The following is a 22,276-nucleotide window of genomic DNA, read 5'->3' on the forward strand; positions in this document are numbered from 1 at the left end:
ACACTATTACAGAAAAAAAAAATAAAGTTAATTTTACCATGATCAGATACAGCATAGAGCAACAAGAAGATTTGTGTGCATTTATCAATGTAGGAAGAAGAACTCAGTTATGCTATCAATAAATATCTTTAGTATGTATATAATTAGCAATCCTAAAGGATTCTATAAGCTTAATTTCTTTGATTTCTTAGAGCCATTTACAGCTCTAGATTTATATGTATAATTCCAATTTCTCTCATTTCTGATAGTTACAATATTTACTTAATAATATTTCTATATCAGAAGTACTGTTTTTACCATCTGATTATACCCTGTGCTCCATCATCAACGGGCTTCATTCCCTTATTCCATGCAACTGCCATTGCTTTTAATAGGAGTTGCATATGTTGACTTGGGGTAGAATGTGAATATTAGTAAACGGGTGCAAACTATAAACAGAACATGTAAATACTGAAACTATCTGAGGCTGCGAAATGTATGTACACAGACAGCATGATTGTCAGGTGACTATATTCTGCACTTGCAGCACAGGGAACAGAACTCACATCCTTTTCCTCCAAAAAAGACAAGCTTCTGCTATATAAGCTAAATGAAAATTTCTCTTAGATATAACTAGTAGCATTAGTTCTATTTTCCTTCTCCACTCTGTGCATTCACCTGGTGGTTGTGATATTTGATGGCTAAGGATGGAGTTTTTTGTTGCTTCCCAGTGAGGGGGGGAAACAAATCCTGCTTCAGCAAGCTGTATTTTGATCTCAGTTTTGTAAAGGAATTTTTTTTTCTTTTTGCCTGTGAAGAAGCCTACCTCATCTGAGCCATCTGCACAATCATAATCCCCGTCACACCAGAATCTCGCAGAAACACAATCTCCATTTGCGCAGAGAAAGTCTTTCAAAGTGCAGGTTTGAGGCTCTGAAGGAAAGAAAGTAATTAAATGCTTATAGCCTTAATATTGTTTTGAAACTATACACTTAAGTTCCACAAGGAAGGAACAGAAAATATTACACAAAACAAACTACTTTTAGCCAAATAAACGTGAATGAATGGTTTTTAAAAAAACAGAAAATATTAATCAAACAGTTGTAATAAGGACTTTTCATATGGTTAAGAATTTGTGCCAAAATATTCTAAAAATAAAAAATCTTTGCTTATGACAGATCCTTAGAAAGAATACCTTTTGAGCTAGCTCATAATTCTTCACACAACTGTAAATGATATTTAACAATGAATAGACTTTACATTAAATTATATTATAGTGCATAACTCTGTACATTGCCAAATGGTTTTAAATACTTATTAGCAGTTGCTATCCATATGCAGAAAAACAATCTACTATTGGCAGGTTTGTTTTTTTGTTATAACTACTAGTTGTCACCCATTTTATCAAAGGGTCTGTCACAAGACTAGAAATGGAACTTTTTCCAGTCCTGTTAATAAGAGGGGGAAGTAGAAGAAAAGGGACCCTGGGACTTCTGTAGCATATTTATACACCTTTTTGTAAGCGTATAAATAGTTACGGACAGACCAAGCAGAATTCACATAGGAGGTTCGAATTGTATTGCTGTGATTCCTGCTTTTTTATTTTTTAACTGAGAAGAGGGATTGGTAAGGCTCTAAGATGGAATTGGAAGGAGGGAACTCCAAGTACAGTTGTAGACGGCATGTTCAATGAGCTTGGAGATGAAGGGGAGATGGTATGGTAGTTGGAGAAGCAGATAGGGCCAAAGGTGGGATTTTTGTGAGCAGGTAAACTAAAACATGCTTCTATTCTGGGGAAAGAAATGAATCAGAAGACAGGCAAGAGGTTGAAGAGAAAGGTGAGAGTGGAGGCAAGGCATGATGGGATGTGGGCCCCTGGAGAATTCAAAGGAGAAAAGCAGACAAGAAACTTCCTTATGAGTGAAAAACAGGTTACAGAAAAAAAGGAAATGAAAAAAGGGAGACGGTCCTATCATATCTCATCAATTTCTTCTTTGAAGAAGTCAGAGGGATCCTGAACAGAGAAGAAGAAAGTTGCAGGAGTGGGGAGCTCCAGAGGAAGTGAAATGTGGCAAAATGGTTGCTGGGTTAAGGATTGTGGGATAGGATGTGTGTGCGGAAGTTGAGCTGATTAGCTATGGAGATGGAAGAAATTGAGGAAGAGACAGAGCATTCATAGTGGAGAAAGTCCAAACAATTGTGGGACTTCTGCCTGAGACAGAGCAATGTGAGCACAGGAGTGAAAGAAGCAGATGGTGGAGGTGAGCTAAGAATACAGGTTAACTGGTGGAACCTTGTGATTAGAGAGAAGGGCAAATGACTTAGGAATGGTGGATGGCAAACTGTGAAGAATTTATAACTGAGTTAATGGAGGAAATGAAAGAGGGCAGGGAAGAGGGCGTTGAAAGCAGAGACAGTCATGGTTGTTGATGGATTGGGAATCACTAAAGGATCAGATAGTAGGATGAGGAGGAGGAGGCAAGTGAGTTATGTTGAAAGAGCCAAGGTAGTCGTCAGAAAGGGTGAATACAAAAAAAGAGATCTCAGTGATAGAGAAGAATTTGGTGAGCACCAGATCAAGTCAGAGGTTGTTTTCCATACAGCCTTTCATCTAAGTATTGGGAGTCTTAAGTCCAAATTGTCTTAAGAAATTGTTCATCGATGTGGGAGCAAACAAATTATTGCCCAAGTCTGAGATACATTTGAACCCTCACACCACTCAGATTACGGACACACTGCCTGTAAGACCTGAAAGAGCAGGTGGTCGGGCTCTCTCTTTTTAATGCAGCTGGTTTCTTAAATTTTACAGATGCGGAAGAGAGAACATTGACGTGTGACCAAGCTGTTACAAAAGAGAGCTCTAAGAGAAAAAACAGAGGAAACCAGAATTCTAGTGTAAAAATTATGTGCTATTTATTCCTAAAGGACTTGTTCCTTCTCTTCATAAGCAGTAGCTTCTGAGAGTGACTGCTATAAACACCTGTTCAGAAGCTTGGAATGAAAAACACCCCATCCCTGTCAGCTCCTGTTGTAATTCCCTGCCACAATAGTAGTATCTACAGATCTTCCTCCTGATCCTTTTCTGGGTTCTCAGTCATTTTTAACACCTCTGAACAGAAAAGACCTAATCAGACAAACTTAGAGATGAAGACTAATGAGATCTGCTCTGTGCAAGGCAGAGCAAGGCTGAGGAGTCTTAAATTCAGTTGGACTGATGCCGAAAATACTCTGTACCATAGATTGCTCATGCTTTTCAAACTTGTCTCTAGTGAAAATCCACTGACACAGAAGTTGATGCCGTCCACTCAGAGCAAGAATGAGGTTCCAATTTACATGTATGAGACCTATTAGAGCATTAGTCAGTGTGAATTATTATTGCAAGGATTTTGAAAGAATGTATTGGGAATTTTTTCTTTTTTTCCTATATTATGGTTAGTGACATACTTAGCAGCAAGACATTTTGAAGGAAAGCATTCACACATAGATTAGTAGTCATCACTTTTCTCTGAAAGCAATAAAGCAATCTAGTAACTGCCATATGACATTTTCCCCTTCCTCCCACATACATACATACATACTTTCTTTCTTTTAAGTGCCAATTGCATCCACAGATCCCCACCTCCTTTTAAAAAAAAACACACTTTATCTTTCAAAATGGGAACAACATGAAAAAAAAATTGGTAAGGCAAATAATTTCAAAAGTAGCTTATGATTCTGGGTGCCTATCAGAAATACTGAGCATACTGCTGATCAGAGTGCCTACTAACTGCAACTAAAGTTGGATGCAGGGCGGGTGCAAGGATGTTTCTAGCCCTAGGCTAAACTTTCACCTTGCGCCCCCCCCCTTCCCCGAGCCCTGTGGCAGCTCTCCGCCTTGAGGCACCCACCCCCCACAGCAGCTCCCCCCCTCCACCCTGTGGCGTTCCCCCCCACCCCACGGCAGATACCCCCGGCCCGGGGAGATGTGCGGCAGCTCCCAGCCTCAGCTCACCTCTGCTCCACCTCCTCCCCGAGCACGGTGTCGCCGCTCCACTTCTCCCGCCTCCCAGGTTTGCGGCGCCAATCAGCTGTTTGGCGCCGCAAGCCTGGGAGGGAGAGAAACAGAGTGGGGAAGCGTGCTCAGGGAACGAGGTGGAGCAGAGCTGAGCTGGAGCAGGGAGTTCCCCTGCGTGCCCCCCCCCTTACTTGCTGCAGGCGGCCCTCCCCGCGCCCTCTGCCCCCTCTGCCTAAATGCCGCCGACGCCGAAGATCCGGCCGCCGCGGTCGCTGCCGAAGGACCCGAAATGCCACCCCCGAAGGCGACTGCCTAGGTCGCCTAATGGGTTGCACCAGCCCTGGTTGGATGCATTTAAAAACTTCTGGAAATTAAGTACAAAGAATCTCAAGCAAAGCACCCAAAAACTAAACCACCCCATAATCAGAGACTAATTTTGAAAAATGTTGCTCAAACATTTAAGAGTGAAATACACGTATATCGCCATCAGCACCAAGTAGTCTGACTGTTGAATTCTGCAAGATCCAATGCATCTGTTCTTCCCATAAGCTCCAATTTTGCAAGCTGACCTATGAAGGCAGACCCATGCACCTGTGCACAGCCCCATTATTGCAAAGCTGCTCTGTATTTGTGTAAGGGACAGACAAAGCAGACTGGATTGCAGGATCCGCACCTAAGTGTGCACATGTCACTTCCACTAGGAACATCATGGTGTGAACAGACCTACGTTAACTGAACTAGTTCTGCAGTAGTTTTCCATACAAAGAGATCAAATGTTGACACTAGTGGATTTTTCAAGTTTATGCACATATTTATCTTATTTTTCTTAAATCCACAGTGCATTGTGCATATATTTGAGCATTCCATTGTCATTTGATTCTGTTCCTGCTCAATATGCAATGGGTTGGAGGTTCCAAAATATGATAAATTATGTTAATTAAATAATTTGTGGAAAAAGTAATTCACATGCAAATATGTATTTGTCATGTTTCTGTACTGATTTTCGAAATGTAAGCAAATCAGGTTTTTTATACTGATAACGAATTATTTATAACCAGAGTCCTGATGCTGGGGAAAATGCACACATTGCTTGAAATTCTCATTTGTCTGTTTGGAAAACAAATTTCCAATGTCTCTGGCATGTATCCATGTGATTTATTTGTGAACTTAGAGGGCTACTGTCACATCAATGTACAGAGTGTTACTGAAAGGAACACATATTGATAGTAATATAATAGGTATTAACAGAGTAAGGGCTGGTCTACACTTGGGGGGGGGGATCAATCTAAGATATGCAACTTCAGCTACGTGATTAGCGTAGCTGAAGTCGAAGTATCTAAGATCGAATTACCTGGGGGTCCACATGGCACGGGATCGACGGCCGCAGCTCACCTGTCGACTGCGTTACCGTCGCTCACTCCGGTGGAGTTCCGGAGTCGATGGGGAGCGCATTCGGGGATCGATATATCTCATCTTAACGAGACGTGATATATCGATCGCCGATAGATCGATTACTACCCGCCGATACACATAGAATAACGGATAGAAACTTCCCAGTTCCTTTTTATGTACCAGCTCCTTCATGGGTAAGAGTCTGTGAATGACTGGAAAGCACTGGGTTTTTTTCTCCTGAAAACTCACCTCATATAATCACCTATTTTGTTTGACTGTATTTCTTTTACACTCTTGTACCATCATATACAGTTCTGAACATGCATAAATATGCAGCTTATGGATATTTCCTAAAATGTATACATTTAAAAGGAAAATGAAAAGACCCACATGTAGATCAAGAAATATGAGTTCAATATATTAAATTTACATTATAAAATTGATTTTGTAGGGTAAATCATCATGCTAAATAGCAGGCAATAACCAATTATTGATTACTGCGAATAAGAAAACTGCAGACAATGGAAGATTTTATATTGACTTCAAGGGAATAGGATTATGATCTATATTAAAGAAATGTTAAAAAAAAAAACAGCTTAGAAATGATTACCTAGCGACAGTAACAGGTATTCCTACTCTGGTTAATTTCAAATCATTTTAAATTATTTTCCTCATTTTGTTTCAGTTTTATATAGATTTTATGTTCTTTGATTAATACCAGGTCTGGTCTATACTACCCGCCTGAATCGGCGGGTAGAAATCGACCTCTCGGGGATCGATTTATCGCGTCCCGACGGGACGCGACAATCGATCCCCAAATCGGCGCTCTAACTCCACCAGCGGAGGTGATAGTAAGCGCCGCCGACAAAAAGCGGCAGAAGTCGATTTTGCCGCCGTCCTCACAACGGGGTAAGTCGGCTGCAATACGTCGAATTCAGCTATGCTATTCACGTAGCTGAATTTGCGTATCTTAAATCGACTCCCCGCTGTAGTGTAGATGTACCCCCAGTAAAGTGTGTGCTACTTTCCTTTAGACAGGAACAAGACAGCTGACTGCTATACAGTATTCTCTACAATAAATATTTACCTGAAAAAGAAAATATTTTTTTGAGGGGGGGCAGGGAAAGATCTTCAGTAAGAGTGAAGGGAGATAAAAGATGCCCTACACTTTGATTCCAATGTATTCACATTCAGAATTAGGTCACCAGGACTGTAAACTTCTTTACAACCTTCATGTAGTTGTTTGGGAGGGGGCACAAATGGCTGATGGCAGACCTCCTTGGATTTAATGTTTTTAGAAGGACTTCCCAATACAAGATCATTCTTCAAGGTAGGTATTTTATTGCGAAGAAGCTTGGAATGGGTCTGAATTAAAGCCACTGAAGACAATGGAAGTCTTCCTAATGACTTCAGTGAGCTTTGGCTCAAGACCAACGAACACATTCGTAATCAGTTATATAAAAGTTAAGTGAAAGGCTCAAGACATTGGAAAAAATGGGTAGTATGGGCTTATGGGTTACAAGGGGTATATAGATAGGGAAAGAGTGATAAAGTTCAGTTACACTGTACAGGAAGCAGAGTTAAGTCATACTTAAGAATGATTTTCTCTACACAGTTATTTCATGTTACATTGACAGTAAATAATTCCATGAAAAACTGTTACACATTTGTTACATTTTCCAACCAATGCTCTATATCACTGCTAATAAAATCCTTTCCCATAAAACCCTGTGTGTCTGAAGATGTTATATAAAGGTAGATGTAAATACCTGAGCTGAATTTCTAGAAGGCAATTAGTGTATTTAGTACCCTTGAGAAACAATTCATTTTCTGATATCGCTGCCTGACAAACCCTTTGTAAATTCATATATGTCATGAACAATTTATCTTCACATGAAGTGTAATATATTTTGTCAAATGCTTTTGTACTTCTATTTTCATATATTTTTTGTTTCATTACAATTAGTTCTAGTAACGATGAGATAGCATATAAAGGTTTTTATAAATCTATTTCAAACACCGCAAGGTTAGTTTATATATTTTCCCTGAGATATCATGATTTTGTAGGTTAATACCTCGGTACCAATCTCCTGTTTTTTACTGAGATGCAAAATATATATTTGAGAAACCAAAGGAAAAGCTTTTACAAATATTGAGAAACAGCCAGAAGAGCACACAAGAGCAAAATTCACCATTATGCAGACGGACTGCCAAAGGCCTATGTCTCTCAGTTCAGGGTAACTACACCTGTATTCCCCCTTCATGATCCAGCAAGGGCACCCACTCTTAGGCTTCTACCTTCCCAGTCATCACCTCTCTTGGGAAGAGATGCACTTCTCTCTCCTTCCTGAATGGGGTATTTCCAGGCTGTACAGCTCTCTCTACCTACACTGGGAATTCCCCAATGAAATCAATCTGCCTAAGCAGGCCTGCTTTACTTTTCACCTCAGGGATGGTAAATAGTGTAATTGCTACAGTTAAATTACCACACAGCTCTTTCTAAGCAAGCATATTTATTCTGGAGGTAAAAGCATTACAGAGAAACAACAAAAGAACCCACACGCATGCTAATAAGCTTACCAGAGATCACACCAACCAGGGCTCTGGTCAGTGAACAGTCCTTCAACACACACCATGTGGTTATAATTTCATAACCACCTTGGTTCAGAACAAGCACACTCATGAATCTGAGAGCCACTCCTTTATCCAGTTTGGGTCTCTGAATAGACTGTGAATAAGTAACTATAATCAGCCAGATAATGGGATTTCTCTTCAAGGAACAGCTTCAAAAGGATGGATCTGGTGGTGGATAATTTGCATTCCCCTCCTCCCAAATATTTCTTAGGAATCCCACGCAACTTTGTTTGTCTAAGCACATTGTTTCAAAGACTCCTTTGAAGAATACAACATCTCCCAGGGTTTATATTAGCCATATCTCCTCCTCAAAGAAGTTGCATACAATTGCACAATAATACAAAAACATTTGCATTCTTAATACAATGAACTCCTAAGATACCTAAACTTCATTCAGTAAGGTTTAACTTAATTCATTAAGGTTTGACCAAGATATTGCAGGAAATTACCATTTCTGTCACACTGTGCACCACTTAACTCTTGCTTTTAGGATTTAAATGGGAGTTACTTGATACATAGGCTGTGTGTATGTGTGTCCTCTATGCAGGGTGAATTTCACCTATAGTCATTAGTATACTACAGATGTCTTTATCTGGGAGTCCAAAGAGCAGCTGAGGACTGAAAGGGAGGTTTAATTAGATCATAAATAAATACCAATTCATGCATGGCAAATTGAAAGTATATATTCATGGTACACATGGTATTTTTTCTGCAAAGCTTATTAATGACTTAAGATGCTGTATTATTTACTTCTCAAACTTTTAACCCTCAAACTTTGTGTGCATAAAGATAATTTTAGTTTTAGAATATATACTTCTACATTCAAGTTTCTACAGATCCATAGTTTAGATGAAGAGTATTTGTAGGTATTAAAGTGAAGCATTCTCCTTTTCTTATATATGTGCACAGTCAGCCCACGGACACCAATGGGAGTTTTATACAAATAAGAAGCAGAGAAAAACTACTTGTATGTGGCCTAGCTCCTCACTTTTAGTTAAACCATGCCTCCTCCTCAGCATCTTGAAACAAATACAAGAGACAAGTGGAACTGAAGATCCATGATATTAAGAACATGAAAGAATAAGGCCAACTCACACATTATTTGGTTCAGAGGACTGTGTTAGTTCCGAAATTCAAAGAAATCACACTGTTTGAAATATGGAGAAACTGACTGAAACTTTATAACACTAAATGGCCTTTAATGATTAATAGAAGCCATGGGACACTTTCTCCTTTAGACAACACTTTCATCTGATAGCTAAATCTATTGTATTTAAATGTAGTACTGTACACAAAAGTTTCACATGTGGGAAATGCCTAAAGTTATGCACATAAATCTATAGTTAGGATTATAAATTACATGGCCTGATTTTCAGAAGTGCTGAGTACCTATACCTCCAAATGTCTTGAATGTGGATTTGGGTGCCTAACTTTAGTCATCCACTTTTGAAAATTCTGACCAAAACGTTTTACTTCACAGAGACTGACTACAAATAACACATTCAGATCTCTGAAGAGAGGACAGGAGGTCTTCCACACTGATTGGCAAGAAGCCAAGCATGTAGCCAGTTCTTGGATGTTATAAGAAAGAAAGAAAAAAATATAAGAACCCAGCTATTAAACTGTGGGGGTAGCAGTACAAAGCAATGCATGGGATTCTGACTCTAAAAATGCCTAACAATGATACTGGTGGCTAGATGTTGCCCCTTTGACTCATGATTACATTTCAGGGCTCAAAAATGAAAGGAACTCACCCCTTTCTGTGAAGATGTCACACATTATTCAGCTAAAGCTGGTGTTACAGGTCTTTATTCGGAGTAGAAGCTAGCTCATACATTTCCAAATGTATGCGAGAAGCCCTAATCTGCACTCCATATTCACAGAGAGGAACAAGGTGAATTAGTTCCATTAGCTTTAATGGGGACCACTTTTTGAGTAATGTGAATGTCAATGTGAATAAGGACTTCAGAAGTGAACCTGATTAGCTTTAAAATATGGAAATTCCCCTACTGAATATACAAAGTGTAACAGGCTGGCAGTGTTTGCCTGAAACACCTCCCATTGTTCACAGGTATCTATGCTCTTGGGAAAGTGTTATGAGATGCTGCTGACTCATGGATATACCTGAATACAAAAAATACGGGAGTCACCCTCACACAGAGAAGTCAGATTAGCTGATCGTCAGTTTTTAACTTGCTCTCCACTTACCCTCTAACGTTATTTTCATATGTCAAGGGTTCCATTGCATATTCATATTTTGCAGAATTGTGCATGATACTCTCTTAATTGGCTACAGATCTTTATGGAAATAATTCAAATATGAGACTTTCAGAGTCGTCATTTTGGATTCAGGTCAACTGATTCTGAATGTGCCAGACTAAATGTGACTACAAATGACGATGCAAAGAGTAGGATAGATAAAATCAAATGGACAGCTTATCAGTATAAAAAAAGTTTCCTACTGTTTATTGAATAGGCTGCAAGATTTACTTACTGCAGTTTTCTTCATCTGAATTATCACCACAGTCATTTTGGCTGTCGCATCTCCAGTGATCTGGAATACAGTTGTTGTTTTTGCACTGGAATTCATGAGGCCCACAAGTCTTTTTATCTGCAATGAAGATGCTACCATTTGCATCAATGTATTCCATAAAGGGAGAACTTAAAAAGACTGCTACTAAAAGGGGTAGGATAATAATATTCCAAGATATATGTCAAATTAAGGAATCTTAACATTTTAAGTGGTACTTATCTACCAAAGACAAAGAACCATTTTACAAGGCAGCCCCACTGTGACTCTATTCTATTGAATTATATTCCGTATACATTCTTATACGATATTCAGCAACATGACTACACATCTATCACGTGCTTCTCAAGATTCTATTGACCCATGACCAAAGCAACACTAATTATCATACAATAAATAAAAAAGCAACACTAATTATCATACAATAAATAAAAATTGTAAGCAGTTTTTTTGTAGCCATACCAGTCCCAGGATATTAGAGAGACAAAGTGGGCAAATATCTTTTATTGGACCAACTTCTGTTGGTGAGAGAGCTCAAAAGCTTCTCTCTCTCATTAAATGGATCCAATAAAAGATATTAATTCACCCACATTGTCTAATAAAAAAGAATTGTCAGCTTTCAGTTTGGATTTGATACAGGAAAACTAAGACATTTTTAATTGATAAGTGGCGGTTCTGAAGTTTTTTTGAACTGAAGTAATGTGAGAAGTTGTATTACTGATAACATTTCAAACAATAAAAAAAAAACCACGAGGTATAAATGCCACAGTATTCCACTGTTGCTAATGGTACAAATTGTGAAACTGCACCAAATTCAGAAGTGATGTGTATATTAGCGTAAAAGGGTCTAACTTAGATTCTCTTAGAGCTACTTATACCCATTATATTGATGGGTCATGGACTGTAAGTTGGTACAAATTACACAGAGGAGTAGGATGATGTAAGAAAGTATTTATGAATATGTTGAACAGCACTGGTCCAAGTACAGACCCCTTGGGGACATCATTATTTACCTCTCTCCATTCTCACCACTTATTCCTACCCATTGTTTCCTATCTTTTCACTGGAGTGCCTGGCAATGCTTTCAGGATCATCTAACCATCCTTAATTTAATTTAATGACAAGCCTTTTGTTATCTTAATCACCCTGCCCCTGTTTATAAAAAGAACTCCCTGCCCCAAAGGCAGAAGTGGGGAGCAGCACAGAACTCATCACTAGGGCTCCGTGTTTGTCACGGAGGTCGTGGAACTCACAGTTACTTCCTGCAACCTCCAGGACTTCTACAGTGGCCAGTACACAGGCTGCTCTGGGGGCAACCACACCAGCTGCTGCTGGAGCGACTCTGCAGTCAGCCGCTCAGGTGGCCCTGCAGCCAGCTGCACCAGGCCTCCCTCCCTGCAGGTGGTGACACGGGTCTCCCAGAGATCCCCCCCCCCAGCTGCTGGTGCTACAGGCAGGCTCTACAACCCTCGGCAGTGCCCCACTCCTAAGATTCAATCAGGGATATTTATGATATAAGTCATGGACAGGTCACGGCCCATGATTTTTTGTTTCTTGCCCGTGAACTGTCCATGACTTTTACTAAAAATACCCATAATTAAATCATAGCCTTACTCATCACATATTACACTCATGCTGTATTGCAGTTAAGAGCTCTGTCTAGGGCTATGATGTGTGCTGTGAACAGACCTCAGGTCTGAAACTCAGGGGGAGGGGAGGCTAGAGTCCATCCCCAAATGGCACCCCTGACTAAACTATAGGTGTATTTATGCAACAGAGTACAAAGTGCTATATTGACCAATGGGTGTGTTTACACTTGTAATGCTACAATTAATTGGAGCTATACCCACACATCTAGTGAAAAACGTAGCATTTTCCCATACTTTTGATTTAATCACTCACTGCATCAGAAAGAGGATGTCTGCAGTATATAAAACCAAACTGAAATTAGTTTTATTCAGTCAGTATGTAGGATTTTGAAACAAGCATTTACACTCACAACATATGATTATGGATAAATCCTTTTGTGGATGCATGAGCAGTTCTGAACAGCAGCAGCAGGACTCTTCCAATGGGATGCAGCTATTTTTGTGTTTCGTTTGCATTTTGATTTTTTTTCTGTTGTACTTTATTCTTTCAGGTTCAAGGGAGAGAGGGGGAAATGATAGAGGGTGAAAAAAATTACCAGTGGCATATTTTCTTTGCATAAAAGTACATCTATAAGAAGTTTGTTTTATAAAAGCCACAATGACATTTTTTAAATTACATGTCAGTGCAATGGAATTTTAAGGGGAATTTCTTGAATTCCCATTAGGGCTATTTTACAGAATGTTAGTTTAGATCCTGTGATGCCAACAATGTCCCTGAAGTGTTTAAATTAAGTGGTCATGAAGAAGAGGGACTAATAAAAATAGCTTGAGTCAGGCATACTCCTCTGCCTATGAAGTGGACAGGGCCATTACATGAATTGCAGAGATTGCATTTGATGTTGTGCCCCGAACAGCTGCTTGCTGTGCTTGTGCTTCAAGCCTGGCTTTGTGCAAACCTAGGAACTGGAATGAGATATCAACATGAGCACCAGATTTGTATAATTTTTAGTGGTGCCCAGAACGGGTTCAAGCAGAGCTGTCCTGTCCATAGCACGGACTGGGCCAACCGGACCGGACTCCGTGCTTCAGGGGGAAACAGGGTCCAGGGCAGCCTGGGAGGTTAGAGGGGGGCCTGGTGCCGGCAGCAGCAAGTGACCTGGCCCCAGCCTGCCCCTGCTCCGTCCCCTCCCTGCCCCCATTCTGCCCCTCCCCCCAGGCCTCTGCCCCACCTCTTTCTGGCTTCCGCCCCCCCTCCCAAGTGACGCTGGGAGCTGGCAGGGTGGAGCGGGGTGGACTGGGGCCAGGTTGCTCACTGCTGCCAACCCCAGGCCCCCCCAGTAACCCTCCAGGCTTCCCTGGACCCTGTGTCCCCCTGAAGCATGGGGCCCCCAAAGCACGGTAAGCCCAAACATTGATGAAGCCAGGCCCAAGTTCCTAAATATTGGTGGAGCACGGGCACCACGGGCCCATATAACTCACTACCTATGGATATCAAAATAATTTTTTAATGTGATTCAGCATGAGTATATATCCTGGTTTCTAGTAGTCTTTACCTTTAAAGATCTTCACCACCTTGACAGGCCCTACCTAGCTGATCCAGTAACTTATTGCTGCAGTGCTACTCCTGCCTTTGCTCCAACATTCCTAACCATTTCTACCCACTCCATCAAACACTTCACCATTTTCTCCTACGCTGCTTCCTGCATGTGGGAAAACTCATCAATAAAATCCCTATACCCATTACTTTTTCCTTTTTCAAACCTCTCTTTAAGACTCCCTCTGCCATGCTCTGTACAAGATCCTTCATGATGATCATGATGAATTATGACTATATATATTTTATACATACACAGGCTCTGACTTGTCCTCAAATTAAAAAAAAACACAAAACAGTGGGAACCACTGATCCTCTCATTAATTTCTTTCTTTCTTTCTTTCTTTCTTTCTTTCTTTCTATTTAAACAACAATACAAGACACCCACACAAAAAGCTCCAGGTACCCCTAAGAATATTACAATTAAAATAATGACTATCCAACAGCAAAAAAATATATAATTAATTAATCGGGACACTAAATTTAAGCAGCAAAGCAGGTCCTTTAAGTTCCCCAACCCCAGAAACAAACCTTCTGCTTTCACAAAAGACCATGAATAATAAACAGCTTTTAGAGAGTACATGGTACATTCCCACTCTCAACTATTAGTCTGTCTGTGCCTTTTAGATCAGTGGTTCTCAGCCAGGGGTACACATACCCCTGGGGGTACCCAAAGGTCTTCCAGGGGCTACTTCAACACATTTAGATATTTGCCTAGTTTTACAACAGGCTACATAAAAAGCATTAGAGAAGTCAGTACAAACTAAAATTTCATACGGACAATGACTTGTTTATACTGCTCTATATACTATACGCTGAAATGTAAGTACAATATTTATATTCCAATTGATTTATTTCATAATTATATGGTAAAAATGAGAAAGTAAGCAATTTTCAATAACAGAGTGCTGTTACACTATTGCATTTTTATATCTGATTTTGTAAGCAAGTAGTTTTTAAGTGAGGTGAAACTTGGGGTACACGAAATAAATCAGACTCCTAAAAAGGGGTAAAGTTACCTGGAAAGGTTGGTAGCCATTATTTTAGATTGTAACCTCTCTGTGGCAGGAATCGTCTTTATCTGTGTTTGTAGGATGCTCAACAGAATGGGGCTTCAATCCCAGCTGAGACTTCTGGGCACTATCATAACATATACAGTTAATACTAAAATATTAACTTTACTGATACTAATAAAAGTTGAGTAACTAAGATCCCAATTCAGCCATGCATTTAGGCAAATGCTTAATGTTACACACATTCTTAAGTGCTTGGCTGAATTGAGGCCTAAATCGCTATTGATACTTAGGGCCAGATTTTTAAAGGTATTTAGGCTCTATAATGGAGCTAACTCACCAGACAATGTGTCTACAAATGGTTGGGTTTGGTGTTGCAGCAACTCTGCCTCAGTTTCTCCATCAGACAGCTGCTTGGCTCTGTAACAGTCAGCTTCTCACAACTCCTGTCAGGTTGTTCATAATCTCACCCCTTCTGAGGTAATAAAGAGTCCCACTGACAAAAAGTCCTTTGACTCTATATCGGGTTGTCAATCCCAGCCCTGACCTGGGCTCTATAATCCTTGGCCTCCTCTTTCTCAAGGATGTTTTCCTACTCCCCTTTCTGGGGGAGATAGAGGAACTCAGGCCTGTACTTTTCTCTGGGTTCCAGCCCACAGTCACTGTGTTTAAATAGCTAAGACCTCTCCTTACAAGCCCTCGCTACTTCCTACCACTGTCTATCCACAGGTGCCTTTCCCAGTACTATGTCTTCCAGTCCTCTCTCTTGGGAAGTCTGACTCCTCATATGGTTTCCTGCCAATCTGCTGCTGAGGAGTTTCTTCTTGGCAGTTCCCAGCCTCACTAGCAGCTTTCTAGAACCCATTCACCCCAACTGTCCTCTCCTTTCAAGGCCAGTTCCAGGATATAAGCTACCTACTGCAGCTCTTCTCTCTTCAGTCCTCACCTATTCTTCTTCTTCTTCCTCCTCCTGGGCTTTGTGGTGCAGCAGACTCAATTCCTGAATGTAGGATTGCCATTCACTGGACTTCATAAATAGGTTATGACTAAGTCTGTCACCTCTCCCAGTATTTTTAAAGAACTGCAGGATAGCTTTTTTAACTGGACCGCATTTTCCTTTTATTCTGGATCGGGGGTCCACTAGCAAGTTTCCACCAGGTATTTTCCTAACTCTTTCTATATATCCAGCACTTTTTTTCTGAACCAGTTTGCACTCCACAGCTCAGAACACAAGGATAGGGGAGGTCAACCCCCTGTGGAGTGCAAAGTGGCTTAGAAAAAAGTGCTGGAGATATAGTAAGACCTAGGAAAATATCTGGTGGAAACTTGCTAGTGGAATGCAAAAACAAAGAACAAGTAGGGAAGTTCCTTAAGACAAAGGGCTAGGAAAACTAAAAATAGTTGTCAGCCTAAATTCCTTTAAAAATCCACTACCTACTTGCACAAATAATTTCTTGCCCTTTGCCATTTTAATGGTTTCAACATTATACTCTTCTAAATCAATTGTAAAACCTTCAAATCACAAAATGTAAGGGGAATAAGCTATTCCAAAAATATTCAATGCTTTAATATCTAACATTCCTCTGAGTGAAATCTGTATTTACATATATTCTTTATCTCAGTGATTCTCAGACCTCAGAGGTTCAGGAGCCAAATTTGTGATCAGCATTACCCAAAAGAACCGCAGTAGAGTGAATTCATTGTTTCATTTACTATATATTCTACTGACCAAGTATTTATCAACTGCAACTGATTAATAACATAGTAAAAGCACTATGGTTCATAACTAAATCAGTGTTTTAATATTATGTGCTGCAAAGAGCTGCAGGAGATGCATTAAAGAGCCACTTGCAGATCACGAGCCTCGGTCTGAGTATCACTGCATTAACTCATTATTATTGGAAATACTTTTACTTTAAGTAGATCTTACTGAAAATATCTTTCTTCTAAAAATTAATATTTTGTCTGTAAGAATATTAAGAAATTGTACTCTGAACAAAGTTTCAGGATCAGTAACCTTTTCTTTCTTTCTTTTTTTCTTTCTTTCTTATTGTAAAGAGACTTCTCATGTTTATGAAACCTGACATATTCAGGGAGAAATGATGATTTTGTATCACTCTCAGAAGCCAGTCCTTTGGCAGTAATTCCAGAGTTGTTCTACATTTGATTATGTATTATTTGATTTATCTGAAGAAATAAGGATGATGTCAATTTGCAAAAAAGATAATTTGTATTTATTTGTTTATTTCATTAATGGCAACTAAAAATTATATCAGACAATCAGTGGACTTCTTTAAAAAACACCTTATTTTGGACAACTTCATTACATTTCACCAGAAATATGCAACTAAGTATCACATATATTCCCAACCTAAAAAAACATTGCCTTAATGTTTTCATCTCTGAATGTCCATTGCATTCCCGAAAATATTTTCATAGCTACTGCAGAAACAATCAGTAAACTTTTCCATCACTGGAAAAGATACTAAAAATTACAGAGTTACAGCAATGATCCAAAGAATGAAATTGACTAGATGAACAATTTTGCATTGTCAACAAGCAGTAAATTCCAGCTCTGATGTCAAAAAGGAATGAAAGAATCTCTGCGATTCCATGCTAGTATTTGCTTTCAGTATAAACATTACTATTCTTCATATTATCACAATGATCATAAACTTGTCTACCACCATACTAGATCACCATTCTTATCTAATCTTTACAAGCCAGTGGTTTCCAGCACATCCACTGCTGGGAGAGCTCTTGATGCTAGTGCCAAGAAGTTAACTGGCTCTTTAGAAAATATCTGTTCAGATCAGCTTTCCTCCCACGGTCAAGAATCACATTTTAAAAAATCCTGAAATGCCCGTATGGTCACAAATAAGAATGATGCAAAGTGCTAATTATCTCTGTTCCGATGACTAATATTTTATATAAATCTAATTATGACCACATAATATGAAAATTGATACTCCATTCTTGTACTATGAATATTTATTGGCAAATAAGAGGTAGAGATTCTAGAGGCTTCATTTCAAAGTCTGATGAGCTTGGGAGCTTCAAAACCAGTGTGTAGTATTGCTGCTGTTTTCTCCCTGTGCTGTGTGCCTTGATATTTTCTATGGATGCTCCACCTCATCCAACAAGTTGGAACTCAGAACTACCAACTTCAAACACTGAGTGTTGAAGTGCTTTGGAGACCTATCACTTAGAGAAGTCCTCTAGTGGTGGGATTTTGTAGTTATGACATAGATAACTTTGGTGGTGAAGCTACCTAACTGAACTTGCCAGGGGGAAGCTAGATTTCTGCCAGTGTATCTAGCATCTACGCTGAGCCTCACTGCTCAGCCATCTTGGCTGACACTGACTGTTGTTCTGAGGATTTACCAGTTGAGGAACTCCAGGACAACCTCATATTGGATTTAAAGGAGTCTCCATGAGGTGCCTCAATTCTTGGGATGACATCTGCAAGAAAATCTGATATCCTTGCAACTAGTAACTGACTCCAAGGTAGTGCAAGTTCATGTTTTACAGTTATTGTTCTGCCTCAAAGACATGGTTTGAAGATGCTGAATAGTCTTCCTCACTCCACAGTCAAGAACCAGGGAGTTTGATCTGTCTCACACTAGGGGGTTGAGACCCAGTGGATAGTATCTTTAGAGACAGTATAGGACCTTGGGATGGGAAAAGCATAATGCAGAACAGGACTGTGGGATCCCCTTCCTATGGATTTTCCCTTCATGGCCCTCCCAAATCTCTCTCTCCAGGTGGGAAAAAACAAGGAAATTTTGCTAATTAACAAATGTAACAAATTCTTCTGTGTCCTTTTCTGAGAAGATGACATATGGTTCAAAATCATTAAAGCCACCAGATTTTTATTGCTTTAGTGAAATCACATTTTCCATGCCACTACTGTTAATTATTATATTGCACTCTCATAATAAAATAGTTGATTCAAAATTATTTTAGCAATTTTCATAATCTACTTATAGTATCGGTATGCTTTGTACTATTGCAAATAAACTAATTCAGATGATAAGAGAATGTTTAGGTTTATATACAGTTCGGTATGTTACTTCTATTATTTGAGAGACAAAGTGGGGAAGGTAATATCTTTTATTGGACCAGCATCTTTTTTTGAGACAGGCAAGCTTTTGAGCTTATGCTGATCTTTTCTTCTTCCTTTCCCAGACCTGAAGAAGAGCTCTGAGTAAGCATGAAAGTTTGTCTCTCTCACCAACAGAGGTAGGTCCAATAAAAAATATTATCTCATGTAGCTTGTCTCTCTGATATCCTGGGACCAACACATCTACAACAACACTGCATATTTCTTTTATTTAACACATTCATACAGAACCATGTATACAAAATCACAATCAACAAACTGCCTAGCTTCAGTATCTTTGATTAGTAGTAATGTGCTATTTTTGCAGCAAGTCACTTATTTATACTATTTTCCATTCTGAATACATGAGGATTATATCAAGATAAATTAAAAAATAAAGGATTAATATATCACTTCAGAGTTCACACCCTCCACTACATTTGTTAGGACAATACATGGAGGTTGTATTGTCTGTAGCTACTTATATCACTCTGTGGCAGACTTATGGTAGAAAGAACCGGAGAGCCCACTGAATGCTCTTAACTTGAGAATGCTGAGGTGTAACTCTTATTTCTGCTGTTGTTTAGATGCCCCCGCCCCCCCACAAACACACACATGTACACCTGAAATTGGAGATTTGCTGTGGTTATCAGTGAAGGCACGGGAGGATTGAAAAACTCCTTTCTTTACACTGTTGGAAAGGAAAGCTGGGAATGGGCGCCAGGGGAGGGATCACTTGATGATTACCTGTTCTGTTCATTCCCTCTGGGGCACCTGGCATTGGCCACTGTCAGAAGACAGGATACTGAGCTAGAGAGACCTTTGGTCTGACCCAGTATGGCTGTTCTTGTGGGATCACCAAATTACAGATAGGAATTCCCTTTTTTGAATGCCCAGAGTCCTGCCATATTGTCTATGCTGGACCTGAAATTTTCCAGTACTTAATGTTGGAAATGCTTTATTCATAAAAGATCCAAGGAAGTCATACTTGTTTAGGCCATAAGCCCCAATAACCATAGAATGAAAAGAACAGTTTGGTTAGATTTATAGATGATCTTATCTTTAAGAATCAGTCATAGATTGCTTTGCCCAGTGTTGATTCTATTATGGCTCCTAAGAACAGAATCCTATGAATGGCGGAACTTTAACTAGCAGTGCCTGCTGAAGTGCTCATGGGCCCCTCCCATAGCTAGTTCAAGTTCTTCCATCTAAACTATGCCCAGTTGGAGCATCCCCTGAGTTTGAATATGTGTAGGCCACTCAAAGAAGAATGAAGTATTTTATGGCATTTTGCAAAGACACATGTCTTAAAGAGTGCAGTGAACCCTTAACATTTTGCATCCTGTGATCTCATGTTGGAATAGAAATGGGTTTCAAGCTATACACCCCATAACTATCGATAAGGAAAGAGAGGGCAGTTACAACCCCCTGAAAGCTGTTCATGATCTTCCGGTTGAGGGCCCATAATCTCATGAACTGAGTGAGGATTGGAAACCAGGAATATCAGAATTTTACTTGCAGCCATGAGAATTAGCCGCCCAGCCTTGTTTAAATTACTTAGCTTCTGTTTCTCTCGATTTCTTCATCTGTAAAATTGGTACACTACAGTACACTATATCTACTTTCTTTATAAGTGACCTAGGAGTATTAGTTAGTTAATTAAGTCATAAAATGTTACTATTATTGCAGGTGAATTTAAAACTTCTATAAATAAAGATATTTGAAATCCAAATCACTAAATTTTATGACAGATTTCAAGCTTACAAATAAATGCATTTAAAATAAAATACATGAAAAAAATCCTTTCCTCTTTCACTTACCAAAAATGAGAATTCCTCTTGTATTTACTTATCATAGTCCAAGTTTGCTGTTTGTCCTTCAGTGTATGATGACATTGCTAGTATGGAAAGTAGGTAGTGACTCTAGGACCCTATACTATTTTATTATTTTTAAACATATTTTTAACTATTACTGGAAAAACATGAACTTGGGCCTTTGCAGTTAAAATGTCTTTCAAGTCACCTTTCTGGTACAAATAGCAAAAATGTAGCAACAAATGCTAAAGATTTTACTTTTTGTGCAAAGGGGAGCAATAAACAACAACAAAAGAAGTATTCCCAAAGAAAATAAATAAGCTTTTTTTCTATTTACTATTGGATTCATAAAAGTCACTACAAAATTCTGCTTTCAGGTTGCTTAACACTTGATGTATACTCCGCTAAGGCTTTGTGAGGCCTGTCTTAGACTGGAATGTTCCTTCAGTTCTCCTGTGATAGCTGATACAAAAATCTGTTTATTTTACACAATGTAACCTAGTTAAACTACTCAGATGTTTATAGCAGTTATTAGTTTTTTTTTATTTACCAGCATTTAGTTGAATACAATAGGCAAAAAATATGTAGAAGAAATTAATAGGCTCTGGGTAATTCTGCGATAAGAATTAAAAAAGAAACCACTAATGTTTCAGGTGAGTCATTTGTTTCATAACTGCTGTCCATAAAGCAGATGCTTCAAGACAGATTTCACAGGTAAAATAAAGCTATTCTATCAGCTGATTACTTTGAAATAATGACACAGGACATATTTAATATCATTGCAACTGTCCCGTTATAATTTATGGTAAGAAAATAAAAATAAATTTAAAAAAATGGGAAAAGTCTTCTTGAGCAAGAAAGTTATAAAGATACTGGTGTTAGAAATATAAGATTTTAATAAAGCAATGTCACTACTTTTAAACAAAAAGTTTCTGCCTGCACTCTTTTGTGTAACTGTTGTCAGACTCACCACAGTTTGCTTCATCTGATCCATCAGCACAGTCCGGGTCCTCATCACATACCCACAGTTTAGAAATACAGTGTTTTGTAGTTTTACACTGGAAATGGTCTGGAGAACAGCTGTTTTCCGCTTTAAAGAAAGGGAATTATTTTTAAAGCTAAAAATTTCTGCCAAGACTCAAAATGTTTTTTGTTAAAATAAATAATCCCAAATGTTAAAAACAGGCTCCCTGTGAGTTCTACTGAGTTTTTCAGTAATATCTCCAGGAAAATAGCAATCCGTTTTAATGCATTCTCTTATTATTTAATCCATTTGATTATTAATAACATTGTCCAAATGAATTTAGAGAGAGCACAATATTTATGGTGGTGTTCCATTGATTACAAACAAGAACATTTTCAACATAGGTTACATTTGATAGACCAAATGCTAACGATATACTAGTTAAAAGGCTCATCACTGTCTTCTGGAGTCTTTCAGGTCTTGTCTACACTACAGAGTCTTGTCAACAAAAGTTATGTTGACACTCAAAAAGCGCTATAATAAAAATCAGTATTGCATGTTCACACTTGCTCCCTCTGTCAGCAGAGCGTGTCCACAGTCGGGGCACTATCATCGACAGTGTGAGCAATGCACTGTGGGTACATATAAAGAGACTTTGAGAGGAAAACTGG

General features: G+C 39.0%; 1 protein-coding gene across 1 annotated transcript in view; it reads right to left on the bottom strand.

Moving 5' to 3' along the window:
- The window catches only part of LRP1B (LDL receptor related protein 1B), a 1,021,752-nt gene that overhangs the window by 129,481 nt on the left and 869,995 nt on the right, over positions 1 to 22,276 (bottom strand). Inside the window, exons 66-68 of the mRNA XM_034786032.1 lie at positions 21,612 to 21,731; positions 10,494 to 10,610; positions 806 to 912 (exon numbers count right to left, since the gene is read on the bottom strand). Of these exons, the coding sequence (XP_034641923.1) occupies positions 806 to 912; positions 10,494 to 10,610; positions 21,612 to 21,731 (344 nt within the window). The remainder of the gene's footprint in view (positions 1 to 805; positions 913 to 10,493; positions 10,611 to 21,611; positions 21,732 to 22,276) is intronic.

The sequence above is a fragment of the Trachemys scripta genome, chromosome 11, assembly GCF_013100865.1.
Source record: "Trachemys scripta elegans isolate TJP31775 chromosome 11, CAS_Tse_1.0, whole genome shotgun sequence".
In the NCBI taxonomy this organism is placed as follows: domain Eukaryota; kingdom Metazoa; phylum Chordata; order Testudines; family Emydidae; genus Trachemys; species Trachemys scripta.